At 49.3% G+C, this 14,171-nt stretch overlaps 1 protein-coding gene across 1 annotated transcript in view; it reads left to right on the forward strand.

The window, feature by feature from the left end:
• LOC139336070 (unconventional myosin-VIIa) overlaps positions 1 to 14,171 on the forward strand; it is a 32,946-nt gene that overhangs the window by 17,190 nt on the left and 1,585 nt on the right. Inside the window, exons 17-46 of the mRNA XM_070969944.1 lie at positions 2,605 to 2,742; positions 3,135 to 3,293; positions 3,536 to 3,628; positions 4,587 to 4,681; positions 4,801 to 4,885; positions 5,033 to 5,251; positions 5,467 to 5,574; positions 5,711 to 5,920; positions 6,096 to 6,302; positions 6,558 to 6,734; positions 7,430 to 7,519; positions 7,604 to 7,731; positions 7,838 to 7,964; positions 8,067 to 8,186; positions 8,687 to 8,860; positions 8,993 to 9,220; positions 9,349 to 9,516; positions 9,749 to 9,866; positions 10,091 to 10,217; positions 10,377 to 10,546; positions 10,696 to 10,886; positions 11,002 to 11,126; positions 11,558 to 11,715; positions 11,880 to 12,033; positions 12,271 to 12,426; positions 12,507 to 12,612; positions 12,924 to 13,037; positions 13,230 to 13,317; positions 13,563 to 13,669; positions 13,840 to 14,025. Coding sequence (XP_070826045.1) covers positions 2,605 to 2,742; positions 3,135 to 3,293; positions 3,536 to 3,628; positions 4,587 to 4,681; positions 4,801 to 4,885; positions 5,033 to 5,251; positions 5,467 to 5,574; positions 5,711 to 5,920; positions 6,096 to 6,302; positions 6,558 to 6,734; positions 7,430 to 7,519; positions 7,604 to 7,731; positions 7,838 to 7,964; positions 8,067 to 8,186; positions 8,687 to 8,860; positions 8,993 to 9,220; positions 9,349 to 9,516; positions 9,749 to 9,866; positions 10,091 to 10,217; positions 10,377 to 10,546; positions 10,696 to 10,886; positions 11,002 to 11,126; positions 11,558 to 11,715; positions 11,880 to 12,033; positions 12,271 to 12,426; positions 12,507 to 12,612; positions 12,924 to 13,037; positions 13,230 to 13,317; positions 13,563 to 13,669; positions 13,840 to 14,025 — 4,326 coding nt within the window. The remainder of the gene's footprint in view (positions 1 to 2,604; positions 2,743 to 3,134; positions 3,294 to 3,535; positions 3,629 to 4,586; positions 4,682 to 4,800; positions 4,886 to 5,032; positions 5,252 to 5,466; positions 5,575 to 5,710; positions 5,921 to 6,095; positions 6,303 to 6,557; positions 6,735 to 7,429; positions 7,520 to 7,603; positions 7,732 to 7,837; positions 7,965 to 8,066; positions 8,187 to 8,686; positions 8,861 to 8,992; positions 9,221 to 9,348; positions 9,517 to 9,748; positions 9,867 to 10,090; positions 10,218 to 10,376; positions 10,547 to 10,695; positions 10,887 to 11,001; positions 11,127 to 11,557; positions 11,716 to 11,879; positions 12,034 to 12,270; positions 12,427 to 12,506; positions 12,613 to 12,923; positions 13,038 to 13,229; positions 13,318 to 13,562; positions 13,670 to 13,839; positions 14,026 to 14,171) is intronic.

The raw sequence follows: 14,171 nt of genomic DNA on the forward strand, positions 1-14,171 counted from the left end.
AACCGTCACATCAATTGTGATTCCCCCAAAGAGTCAAAACAGACACTATAATATAGCAACACTTCTGCTGAGGACTTTCACAATAAAATCATAAAAACAAACTGATGAGATTTCTAATATTCTGTCCATCGTGTCTTGCATGTAAATAGTCCAGAACAAAATATTCACAAAGGCAGCACTTCACAAAGAGCACACATAAACCATTGTGTGTCAGCATTTTTCTGGTGCGCTCACTTTGCTGTCATGTCTGCCTTCATTTGGTTCAAACTGAATCAGCAGTGTTTACTGCCCTCCAGTGGCCACAGTCAGGAACTGCAATTCTACAATAATATGTGGTAATAATTGCGAATAACACATGAACACATGAATGTGTACGAGTCACTATTAGTGTAATTATTACAGACTACATCAGTATAATCAGTATTATTAAAAGATGTATTCATAAATCATTGTTTTGTTACAGTTTTCTGGTGTGGAGAATGTGTTACACGTCTGCCTGCTGGCGGAGAGGAACGTTGTAGGTTGACCGGTATATACAGCCCTCTAGTGGTCATAAGGGGGAACTACATCAAGACGACGCGTCCAGTATGACATGATAATATGACAATGATAATACTTCCGGCTGGTGCTTTCAAAATAAATCCATCACCCAATTTAACTGTAAACAGTGGGTTTACTGTTAAAGATTGATCATAAATGATTGTGTTTATTGATCACTAATGGGATTAAACGAATGATCGTTTTCTGAAACAGTGTTTCTGCAGTCTGAAATAGTTGAAATTTCATATCACAAGAAGCACGATTAATTTGCATAATTAAAATAACCCTCCACTAAACAGTAGACGAGTTTTTTTTTTTTGAACCTTAAAATTATCATTATGAAGTAAATGTAGATAAGACTTAAAAGAATAATCCACAGATTTTTAATTGCCACGATCATTTCTGTTTATCAATTCCCGGTTATGTTGTATTTTTATTTTGACAGCGCCTGCCGGAAGTGTGAGTATTGCTTTGATTTTATCATGTCCAACTTGACGCATCATGTTGATTTAGTTCTTCATTGTGACCACTGGAGGGCAGCAAACACTTGTGATTCCACACGGAATCATGTCAACCGTGAGCCCCACTAGCGTGAGGCGGACATGCAGCATACTCTCCACACCAGAAAACTTTATTTATAACAATTCTTTATCAGTAAACATTTTACTAATACTAATTCCAAGCAAATGACGCTAAGAGTGACTTGTACACATTAATGTTAATTATGATTATTGATGACACCATGAAGTCATTGTAGTTTAGCAGTTCCTCACTGTGACCACTGGAGGGCAGCTTTCTAACAACACTCGTGATAGTCATTACCTGGGTTGTAAAGACAGACACAACGCCACACAAACTCTTCCGGCGAACACTTTCAAAATGAAATTACCGACGACGACAGAGGGATAATCTGCTCGAAGGCATTGTCACGGTGGAGGCGTTCATACTTAGATAGATACAAATAAATTAAATAGGTTGGCAAACTTTGCCGGAAAGACAGAGCGGGGCAGTTGTGAAATATCGCGCCTTTGACTTGATTTGTGTACGTTAGTTAGCTAGCTAGTTAGCTTAGCTAGTTGCGAAGACGTTACGTGAGATTCAGCCTTTGATAGTAAATTTCGGTCTTGACACAGTCCCTGAGGAGTCAGGGTGGGGCTGGGTGTCGCAGAGATGGTCAGGGCACAGATTTTAACCGGTAACAGCATGTGTTGTAACACCAGGATCTTCAACCTTGAGGATCGGATTTGTCAGATGAAGCTAACCAGCGACGCTAACGAGGCTGTTGCTGCTGAAGAAATTAGCTTCAGTACACAAGGGAACTACTGGCTAAAGCAAATATCTTATTTTATAATTATTCATGAGTTAAACAGTCTCTCTTACACACATTTAGTGTAAATAAAGCAGCTCTGATGGGACACGAAGCTAACAGTGAGTTAGCTGTCTGTGCTGGAAGAACAGCGTGGAAGCGTCTAATTCCTGGTAAGATTAGCAAACTTCCCACAAATTCAAAGAACGTTTCTAAAATATTTTCTCAACTTTCACACTAAATTCTGTTCTTGACATTAATGTGATGGTATTAGGACTGACAAAAACAGACAGTTCAAACACAGACAGCCCCCGCATTATGTTTAATTAGCAGTATTTCAGGTCAGTTAGCAGTGGTTTTCAGTTGTATTACTCTGCAGGTAATTTTCTGGATTAATCCATCAGTGTTTTGTCTGTAACATGTCAGAAAATCATGAAAAATGATAATAATTTCCCTCAGCCACAGAGATGTAACGTTATTCAGACTGCCTGTTGTATTTGACCATCATTCATGTAAACAAGAGCATCAAATCCGCACAAATAAGAAGTTTAAACCACAAAATGTTTCTCATTTCTGCTTCAAAAATAGTGATTTTTCTGTTTGACCGAACCTGCAAAGTCAGCCAGACAGACTTTTCTATTTAAAGAGAGGAAAAGGGTCAAAGGTCAGGGAGAGAGAAGAGGTCTTATTGTTTCTGACACTTTCTGTGTGTGTGTGTGTGTGTGTGTGTGTGTGTGTGTGTGTGTGTGTGTGTGTAGGGGGCAGAGACCAGGAAGCGTTCGCCGACGCTCAGCAGTCAGTTTAAAAGATCTCTGGAGCTGCTGATGAGGACTCTGAGCGTCTGCCAGCCGTTCTTCGTCCGCTGCATCAAACCCAACGAGTACAAGAAGCCCATGGTGAGTATCTGTCTGTTCACCAGACCGACGGCGAGCAAAGCTTTTCATCTCAATATGAAGAACGAGTCCTGTGGGAAAGATGAACGAACGTGAATGCAGCTGAAAACAGTCTGAAGTGACTTCATGCACAGACGTACGTACGGCTGTCAGAGCGAGGCAGATGTGACAGGCGTACGTCAAAGCAGACAGAGCTGAAAACTCAGACAGTAACAGGATTTAAAGGGTTTAAAAACATCAGAGTTAAAGTGTTAAAGCCGTTTTTCGCGACGTGGTAACGTGATTTGATCTGCTCGTGGTGCTTCTTTGTTATTTCGTCGTTCCTGCTGACAGATGGAAAGTGATGACGTGTTTGTGGTAAAGGTGAATTAAGGCTGAGCTGTGTCTGCCTGCAGCTGTTTGACAGGGAGCTGTGTGTGCGTCAGCTGAGGTACTCTGGAATGATGGAGACCATTCGCATCCGCCGTGCGGGATATCCCATCCGCTACACCTTTGTGGAGTTCGTCGACCGCTACCGGGTGCTGATGCCGGGCGTCAAACCGGCGTACAAACAGGTAGAGTGTGACTACAGTTGTGTGTGTGTGTGTGTGTGTGTGTGTGTGTGTGTGTGTGTGTGTATGCAGGTGTAGTGTAGCCTGAATATAGGAGTTTGAGTCGGCCCTGAAAGTTTGGTGATTTAGTGGAATCTGAAACTCATTCTTTATCATCGTGCTGACGTTAGCATTTAGCTCAGCGTGTTGCAGAGCTGTCAGCTGTCTGCAGACTCTGGTTTGACGTGGTCTCCCTCCACCATCAGGAGGACCTGAGGGGAACCTGTCAGAGGATCGCAGAGGCTGTGCTCGGCAGAGACGATGACTGGCAGATGGGAAAGACCAAGATCTTCCTCAAGGTGCGTTAACGAGGCGGCGCTGAGATGAACGATGAGATGAAACAGAAGATGTCTGTCTGGAGAAGATGATTATTTAAACGTTGAGCTTTAATGAACATCAGATCATGACTGCTGGTTTTCTAACTTCTGTCCATCAGCTGTTGACTGAAGGTGAAAGTTTCCACCGTAAACAGTCTGCTCCATGTTGTCATGATGACATCAGCAGTGAAGCTCTGCTGCGACTGTTTCCACCTCACATGACAGGAAACACTGTGTTTTGCTTCTCCGCTGTGTGTGCGTGCGCATGTGTGTGTATCTATCTATGTGTGTGTGTGTGTGTGTGTGTGTGTGTGTGTGTGTGTGTGTGTGTGTGTGTGTGTAGAGAGCGTGTGTGTATGTGCGTGCTGTGGTTTCCTGCCTGGTGAGGACAGATGTTGTCCAGAGGTCAAAAGTCACTGGTAAGGCACATCCGTTTGCTGGTTGCCACGGTGACAGGGTCTCTTCCTCCCGCAGAGGTCACATGAAAACATCAGCTGATGATGGTTGTGTGTTTTCAGTGTGTGAGTCCTGCACACACGCAGTTGGAATAGTTTTGGAAACGTGTCCAGATACAGATCGTTGAAAAGTGGATTGTTGCTTCAGCTTTGAGCTTTTCTCTGTCACAGCCGCTTTGTTCTAAACCGATCATTCAGGTGTTTTCACACAAATGTCTTCAGGACGTCAGGCTGGTCTCTGCCGGCCGGACAGGAAGCTGAACAGGAAGTAGAAAGTGCAGGGGGGTGAAGGCCGGCCAGTGGACACGCTTCCCTGACAGGACGGACGGATCAGAGACAGAAGCAGACACACTGTGCTTAGCGTAGAGCGCTAACTGGATGCTAAGCTCAAACCACTGCTGTGCCTCTCAGAGCAGCTAGCGGCTGTTAGCTTAGCTTTGTTTGTTGTTTACTTGTTGTTTATTGGTCGTCCCCCTGCTGTGTAGGATCACCACGACATGCTGCTGGAGATCGAGAGAGATAAGGCCATCACGGACAAGGTCATCCTCATTCAGAAGGTGGTTCGAGGTTTCAAGGACAGGTGGGCCTTAAAACCTGACTGCAGTCTGCTGACGACGCGTTTTTTCTGTGGAAAGATTCAGGAAAACTGAAACTTTCACACTAACAGTCGTTCCTGATTTTTCATTTTCCCGCCATCAGATCGAACTTCCTGAGGATGAGGAAGTCGGCCGTGTTGATCCAGAAGACGTGGAGAGGGTATCAGTGTCGGAAGAACTACGGCGCCGTGAGCAGCATCTCTGTGCTTTACACCCACATCGCACGCACACTGCGCACAACCAATCAGATCACAGAAGAGTGTAAACAAGTGTCGTTAAAGAAATGTTACCAGAAACGGTGAAAACAAATCTTCCTCTTCTTGTCTTTTTCTCAGATGCGAGCCGGCTTCTCTCGCCTTCAGGCTCTGGTTCGTTCCAGGAAGCTGTGCGCGTCGTATCACGTGGCCCGTCAGCGAATCACGTGCTTCCAGGGGCGCTGTCGGGGCTTCCTGGTACGCCGGGCGTTCAGACACCGGCTGTGGGCCGTCATCACCATCCAGGCCTACACCAGAGGGATGATCGCTCGCCGGCTGTACAAGAGGCTGAAGGGAGAGGTGAGCACACGCACACACACACACACACACACACACACACACACACACACACACACACACACACACACACACACACACAGAGGACTGAAGTACACTGTTGAAGTACTCATTATTTTCATTTCTGCTACGTTCTGCTAAACTACATGTGATGAGGTCGTGAGTCTCCTGAACGCTCGCTGCCTCAGCAGGTTTAACTCGTTTCTCTTCCCTCTCAGTACCGCAGGCGGCTGGAGGCGGAGAAGATGCGCCTGGCCGAAGAGGCCAGACTGAGGAATCAGATGTCTGCGAAGAGAGCGAAGGCGGAGGCCGAGCGCAAACACCAGGTGAGAGTTCAGCCGATGTTTAAAGACGCCTTCAGAGCCTCGCCGCTCGAGTCCTCTCCTCCTGCTTCCGCCGAGCGTCGCTCCAGCTGATGGGAAACGGTTTGGTTTCATTCTTCTTCTTACGCCCTCGTTTCAGGAGCGTCTGGCCCAGCTGGCCAAAGAGGACGCCGAGCGGGAGAAGAAGGAGAAGGAGGAGGCTCGGAGGAAGAAGGAGATGGTGGAGCAGATGGAGAAGGCGCGCATGGAGCCCGTCAACGACTCCGACATGGTGGACAAGATGTTCGGCTTCCTGGGGACGACGGCGTCTTTCCCGGGCCAGGAGGGACAAGCGCCCGCCGGCTTCGAGGTGAGCAGACCAAAGGGTTTCCTCTTGCCGTGTTCGATCTCACTGAGATCACAGCTGAAGCCCCGCCTCTCCTGGGCCGCTGTAAAACATTGCGGGCAACATGGCGAGCTCATCCTACAGAAGCGAGAGCACGCCTGTGAGTCTGCAGGTCACTGAGGTCTGGTCTCGTCTGCAGGACCTGGAGCGGACCCATCGGGAGCTGCAGGAGGAGGATCTGGACGAGGCTCTTCCTCTTCCTGAGGACGATGAAGAGGAGGATTTATCGGAGTACAAATTCGCCAAGTTTGCCGCCACCTACTTCCAGGGCACCACCACGCACACCTACGTCCGACGGCCTCTGAAGCAGCCGCTGCTGTTCCACGACGACGAGGGAGACCAGCTGGTGGGTGACCTTTGACCTCTGCAGATGTCTTCTGTTTCTCTGAAAGACGCTCGTGTGTAAACATCTTCCTCTGCCCTGAAACACACAAACAAACCTCAGAAAATCCTTTCATTCCATCATCAGTTCATCCATGAAACATTTGAAAATGTCAGAATAAGATTCAATATTTCTCTTTGATTTCCAACAACATGGCACCCAGAAAGCTGAAGCACCTTTCTGAAGCTGTAAACGGCGTTCCCTCTGTTCCCGCCTCAGGCCGCCCTGGCCGTGTGGATCACGGTGCTGAGGTTCATGGGAGATCTGCCGGAGCCCAAGTACCACACGGCTATCAGCGACGGGAGCGAGAAGATCCCCGTCATGACCAAAATCTACGAGACGCTGGGGAAGAAGACCTACAAGAGAGAGCTGCAGGCGCTGCAGGGCGAGGGCGAGGTGAGGAGGAGGAGGAGGAGGAGGAGGAGGAGGAGGAGGAGGAGGAGGAGGAGGAGGAGGAGGAGGAGGAGGCTGGGATGCGATGCTTTGTGTGTTTGATTTGGAGCTACATGTTTTCAGGTGCTTTCTTTATGAATCTGGATGAAATATTCACGCGAGTTGTTTTGTTGTCGCTCAGCTGATCTCCAGCTCGTCTGTGATTGGTTACTGATCCGTACTCTGACGACCCGGGACTCGAACCCTCTGCAGTGTGACGTTCTTCTTCAACTCTTTGTGAACATTTTAATGAATGAAAGCTGCTCCTAAACGGTGACGGACAGGCAGCCTTTCATGGCTGTCTGATTGTTCTGATCCCTCTGAGCGGGCGGAGCTCATCAGGCTGAAACAAACATCACGACGAGTCTGTGCAGTAATAGGTTCGATGAATCTGATGGGAAACACGTGAGCAAACCTCAGAAACAAGTAGAAGAAGTTTAGGACGCGAGTTCCATCGTGGCCATCAGGCGCGTCTGATGATGACAGATGTTTGATGTTGAATACGAGCAGTGTTTTGGTGGTGAGGGTCACTTCCTGTACCTCTGATGGGTCTCTGACTGCAGTCTGAGAGTCACATTCGTTGTGTATGGTGTGTGTGTGGCTCACATGAGTGCCTCTGATTGGTCTGTGAGCCGTGTCCTGTCTCGTCCCGCCTCCAGACGCCTCACTCTGACAGCCACAAGAAGAACAGCGTCCGACACAAGCTGGTGTCGCTCACCCTGAAGAAGAAGTCCAAGATCACGGAGGAGGTGAGACGTAGAGAAGAAGAAGAGTAGAACGCTGGTTTGCTTTGTGATGTTTCAGCTGTAGAGTGACGGCGTGACGCTTTTCAGGTCACCAAGCGCCTGAATGATGGCGAGTACAGTCTCCACGGCAACAGCATGCTGGAGGACCGGCCGACATCCAATCTGGAGAAGCTTCACTTCATCATTGGCAACGGGATCCTGAGACCAGCCCTGAGGTACTCACACACACACATGCACACACACGCTTGTCTGTGTAAGCACAGAGTGTTAATATGACCTGCTGTGTGTGTGTGTGTGTGTGTGCGTGTGTGTGTGCGTCAGGGATGAGATCTACTGTCAGATCTGTAAGCAGCTCAGTCAGAACCCCTCGAAGAGCTCCCACGCTCGGGGCTGGATCCTCGTCTCTCTGTGCGTCGGCTGCTTCGCCCCTTCAGACAAGTTCGTCAAGGTGAGACAGCGAGGCCTCCGGGACGAACGCGTTTTGTCTTTCTGTTTGTTGTTTGTGTTTGTGGAACCTCCAGCCTGTTTGCTTTGCTTCATTTCCCTTCAGTATCTGAGGAACTTCATCAGCAGCGGGCCGCCGGGTTACGCTCCGTACTGTGAGGAGAGGCTGAGACGGACGTTCGTCAACGGCACGAGGACGCAGCCTCCATCCTGGCTGGAGCTGCAGGTGCACGCACAAACACACACACACACACACACACACACACACACACACACACACACACACACACACACACACACACACACACACACACACACACAGACAGACTACTCTGTATTTTCAGACTGCTGGATATCTTCTAACAAAGACAGATCCATGTTGTGTTGAGGTGCTGTGGGAAAACTCATTGAGGGAAAGCATTTGTCTCTGCAGCCAATGAGACGTCAGCAGACATGACAGGCTGAGAGTCCAGAATGTGAGAAAAAGAGTGAAACTTTGTTTGCACAGGATGTTTTAATACAAGTCGAAGCTGAACAATTCACAGAAAGACACAGACGCAGAAACAGCATCAGAAACATGGCTGACGAACAGCAGATAAAGGCTGCAGAAGTCGTCGGCCATCGTCTCCTGTTAGTAACAAACTGTTCAGAGGTCTCAGATGGACTCTAAAGACAAAAAGGCTTTTCAGCCGGAAGCTCGACTGAAGCTCTGAAATCTACCTCCAGGCCACCAAGTCGAAGAAGCCCATCATGCTGCCGGTGACGTTCATGGACGGCACCACCAAGACGCTGCTGACGGACTCGGCCACCACAGCCAAGGAGCTGTGCAGCGCCCTGTCCGACAAAATCAACCTGCGGGACCGATTCGGGTTCTCCCTCTACATCGCGCTGTTTGACAAGGTGGACGCACACACACACGCACGCACACACGCACGCACGCACGCACACCTCCTGGAAATATTTAAAGCATTTAGCAGAGTGAAGGGACGTGAACGGCAGCAGCAGCAGTAAACGTGTCGCCTCCTCCTGCAGGTCTCCTCTTTGGGCAGCGGGAACGACCATGTGATGGACGCCGTGTCGCAGTGCGAGCAGTATGCGAAGGAGCAGGGCGCCCAGGAGAGGAACGCCCCCTGGAGGCTGTTCTTCCGGAAGGAGATCTTCACACCGTGGCACTGCCCCGCTGACGACCAGGTCGCCACCAACCTCATCTACCAGCAAACCGTCAGGGGCGTCAAGTTTGGAGAATACCGCTGTGACAGGGTGCCCTCTCCTTTCTCTGGCCTTTACGTGACAGACATGAGAGAAAACAAATCCTCACGTTTTCCAGGAGCGTCTCTCAGTCGTCTCTGTCTCTGTCTCTGTCTCTGTCTCTGTCTCTGTCTCTGCAGGATGACCTGGCAGAACTGGCCTCTCAGCAGTACTACGTGGACTACGGTTCAGAGATCCTTCTGGAGCGCCTGCTGAGCCTCATCCCTTCCTACATCCCCGACAGAGAGATCAGCACCTCCAGGACGGTGGAGAAATGGGCTCACTTCATCATGGCTGCTCACAAAAAGGTTTTTAACGTCTCCTGCTGGTTTGAACTGGTCGGTCTGTCCATCGTTTTGATCCAGGCTGAAAGAACTCATAAAACACTTCATGGACTGCCCTGAGAGCTGGTATGAGCTGTCGGACCAGCAGGTCGTCAGTTTAGGGACTTTCAGTGAAATGAACATGAAGACGCCTCACAGTTAGTCCTTTGTCTTCAGCTCTGAAGCTTAAGAAAGCGTCTCTGTCTCTGTCCCACAGGGCATCTACACCCAGAAGAGGTTTGACCCTCAGAAGGTGAAGGAGGAGGTGGTGGACTTCGCTCGCCATAAGTGGCCTCTGCTCTTCTCTCGCTTCTACGAGGCGTTCAAGTTCTCAGGTGAGCGTCTGCGACCTCTTTTCCACCTGAGCATGTGACCGAGGCGCAGAGGATCATCCAGAGTCGTCCTGTAGTGTCACGTTAGGGTTGGATGTCTTCCCTGCTCCCTCAGGTGTGGGTTAGGTTAGATCTGTAACCTGGACTGAACCGTCAGGCTCCAGGTGTTTTCCTGCCCATCACACTGAGTCCTTCAGGTGTGAAGCCTTTCCTCTGTTCTCTCTCAGGTCCCAGTCTGCCTAAAAACGACCTGATCGTCGCCGTCAACTGGACTGGGGTTTACTTTGTGGACGAGCAGGAGCAGGTCCTCTTAGAGCTGTCCTTCCCAGAAATCACTGCGGTTTCCAGCAGCAGGTGAGTCCTGCTGAAGTCCTCCTCCATCCACTTCCTGCTTCCTCCCACATTTCCGTCTGTTTCCATTCCTGCGTTCTTGATTATTTGACTTTTTTCTAACGTCTTTCTGACGTTGTGGAGAGCGCTCTGTCGCGTAACGTGGAGGACTCGTTCTTTCAGGGGAGGAAAGTTGCAGAGCCAGAGTTTCACTTTGGCGACCATCAAAGGAGACGAGTACACCTTCACCTCCAACAACGCCGAGGACATCCGTGACCTGGTGGTCACCTTCCTGGAAGGCCTGAGGAAGAGGTCCAAGTTTGTGGTCGCGCTGCAGGACAACCCCAACCCCAGTAAGTCCTGAACACAGGAAGGAGACATAGACCTCATGTTAGCTCAGAAGAAGGATTTGTTTCAGTTTTTACCTTCAGGACTGACGTGTTTCAGTAGTTTTGGCCTTAACGTTGATCATCAGACCTCAGTACAGCTCCTCCTTCCACAGCTGGGGAAGAGTCCACGTTCCTGAGCTTCCTGAAGGGAGACCTGATCCTGCTGGACCAGGACACCGGCGAGCAGGTCCTCAACTCCGGCTGGGCACATGGCATCAATGAACGAACCAATCAGAGAGGAGATTTCCCAGCTGACTGCGTCTATGTCCTGCCCACCACGGCCCGGCCTCAGCAGGAGATCGTGGTGAGAGAAGAAAGCTTTTATGACTCGTCTTCACAGCCCTGACCTCCTCCTCCTCCTCCTCCTCCATGATTCTTTTGATGAATGTAATCTGATGTAATGTCCTGTGACCAATCAGGCGCTGGTAACCATGACACCAGACCAGCGCCAGGAGTCGGTTCGAGTTTCGCAGCTCGTCCTGCCGGAGAGCGACGGCAGGTTGAAACCCTACACGCTGGAGGAGTTCTCCTACGACTACTTCAGGTAAGAGACAACACACACACACACACACACACACACAGGTATGTACACATTGTTAAAACACAAGCACAAAACACACGAGTACACTCACACGTGGACTTTGGGTCTTTTCTTCCCGTCTCTTCTCCTCGAGTCATGTCAGTCATGGAGCTGCTCAGGGATCAGTTCTCGGCCCTTTTTGGTCTTCGTTTACCTTTAAGTCAGATCTTTCACAGGTGTGATGTCAGGTGACGCACAGATTTGGCGTCACAGTGTCGAGGACTGCAGGTCTGATCTGGAAACGTCCTTCAGTTAGATTCAGAAGTTCTTAACAACTCACATTATAAACAACTAGTGACAGACTTTGCGCTCTGACGCCACGTGTGGCTTCACGTCGTGCGTTCGCTCGGTGTGTGCTGTGTGTTTTTACATGGCTTCATGTCTGCTCCCTCCAGGCCTCCTCCCAAACACACCCTGAGCAGGGTGATGGTCACGAAGAATCGTGGGAAGGACAAGATGTGGAGCTGCACCAGAGAGCCGCTCAAGCAGCCGCTGCTGAAGAAGGTCGTGAACCACGAGGAGCTGGCTCAGGACGCCTGCATGTCCTTCATAGATATCCTTTAATCAGCTGATGTACAGTTCGGCTTGGTCCAGCTCCTCTGAGGATCCCATCTGCCGATCAACTAAAGCTGTGTGTGTGTGTGTGTGTGTCACATCCAGATGTTCATTCATTCATTGTGCTAACCAGGCCGCTTTACTCCTTGACGTGTGTCCCACCTATGATGAAGTACATGGGCGACTACCCGTCCAAGAGGACGCGCTCGGTCAACGAGTTGACAGACCAGATCTTTGAAGGAGCGCTGAAGGCCGAACCTCTGAAAGACGAGATCTTCTGTCAGATCATCAAGCAGCTCACCGACAACCACGTCAAGTGTGTAAACTGACACGTAATCACTCTAATCGCTGCACGTTGAATGAATAACATCTAATATCACATCTGAGTCACATCAGACTTCCATCAGTCTGCTGCTGAGGTATAATTAACAGCAGTGTGGGAGCAGGGGGCAGATTGAACAGCTGTGGATGCAGGGAGGGGTCCATGTACAGGGTCCAGACATCTGAGGTGCATCAGGTGGAGAGGCTGAACCTGAGCTTTGTGCTGCTGCAGGTACAGTGAGGAGAAAGGCTGGGAGCTGCTCTGGTTGTGTACTGGTCTCTTCCCTCCCAGTAACGTTCTGTTGCCGCACATCCAGCGCTTCCTCCAGTCCAAGAAGCACCACCCGCTCTCTGGAGACTGCATGCAGAGGCTGCACAAAGCTCTACGGTAAAACTTCACTGAGCTCTGACTGCACACACCAGACTGTGATTCACCGCTTCATTCATGATTCCTGGCTGCCTGAACAGAAACGGATCCAGGAAGTACCCCCCTCATCTGGTGGAAGTGGAGGCCATCCAACATAAGACGACCCAGATCTTCCATAAAGTCTACTTCCCTGATGATACAGACGAGGTATGAAACACACCTGTTGGCATATAAAACCCCACCCATGGTGTTAAAACGTGATCCGCATCCGGACACGTTATCCAGGTAAGAAAAAACACGTTAATGGAAGGTGTCGTGATCAGAACGTGACCGAATCTGTCCGACACATCTGGAGGTAGTCTGGCTCTGAGGTCCTAATCTGAGGTAGGTGTAAACGTACAACGAGCTGCTACCTGCAGGTGAGACAGCTGGAAGACACGCCTCTGGTTAGACATCTGTCCTGAGCCATGACCTGAACGTCCACTTGTCCTATAAAAACAGACTGTTTGTGTCCGCAGGCGTTTGAGGTGGAGTCCAGCACCAAAGCAAAAGACTTCTGCCAGAACATCTCAACCAGACTGCTGCTCAAATCTCCTGAAGGCTTCAGCCTCTTCGTCAAGATCTCAGACAAGGTCAGAGGTCAAAGGTCATCTCTGGGAAGCAGAACAAAATGTTGACCCTGCCTTCGCTTCCAAAGCCTCCTGATTGATCAATTTCTACCCAAAATTTTGTTTTAGAGGTTCAGTTTCAATTTGTTTTATGTTATTACCTTTCACCAAGCTGGTGTGTGTGTGTGTGTGTGTGTGTGTGTGTGTGTTCGGCAGGTGATCAGTGTGCCAGAAGGAGATTTCTTCTTTGACTTTGTCAGACATTTGACGGACTGGATCAAGAAGTCCCGCCCAGCTAAAGATGGTTCGTACCTGCGTCTGGAAGTAAAAATGCTGTCGGCTTGAGTTTTGGTGGAAAGTTTGCACTGTTTGTGAGGTTTCCTCTCTTTATGAACTAAAGCTGAACTGTCTCCACTCACCTGCACTCTCAGGTGTTCTCAGAGGTACACCGAACTCAAACAGTTCTGTATTAAATTCTACCATGAAGGTCTGATGATCAGTTCTGCTGAAACATCATGACTGTGCTGTTAACATCCCCCCTCCCTGCAGGGATCGTCCCCTCTCTGACCTATCAGGTGTTCTTCATGAAGAAGTTGTGGACCAACACAGTTCCAGGGAAGGACTCGTTCGCTGACTCCATCTTTCACTACTACCAGGTCAGCGTTCATACCAAGAAACACGAGGAAACTCTGACAACACGCTTATTTTAATTTGTCTGCTACGTATGATCTGTTGATTTGTTTCCAGCACTTATAATTCATGTTGTATTCGTGATAAAAATGTACCTTTGTGTGAGTAACAGCGCTCTTCCTCTTCCTTTAATCAGGAGCTGCCTAAATACTTGCGTGGTTACCACAAGTGTTCACGAGAAGAGGTTTTCCAGCTCGCAGCGCTCATCTACCGTGTCAAGTTTGAGGACGACAAATCCCACTTTCCTACAATTCCCAAGATGCTCCGGGAGCTGGTTCCCCAGGATCTCATTCGTCAGATGTCCCCAGATGACTGGAAACGGGTAGGTAGTTAGTTTTTGTTATGCTGTGAACGAGAGTTTTACTGGGACGTGATCAGCTGATGGTTTCAGTAGAAGACGTGTTACTCTGTGAAGAACTACAGAAACATGCAGATGTGCAGTGGGGTGATGCTTCCTTCCCCACATAA

This window comes from Chaetodon trifascialis, chromosome 9 (genome assembly GCF_039877785.1).
Source record: "Chaetodon trifascialis isolate fChaTrf1 chromosome 9, fChaTrf1.hap1, whole genome shotgun sequence".
NCBI classification, from domain to species: domain Eukaryota; kingdom Metazoa; phylum Chordata; class Actinopteri; order Chaetodontiformes; family Chaetodontidae; genus Chaetodon; species Chaetodon trifascialis.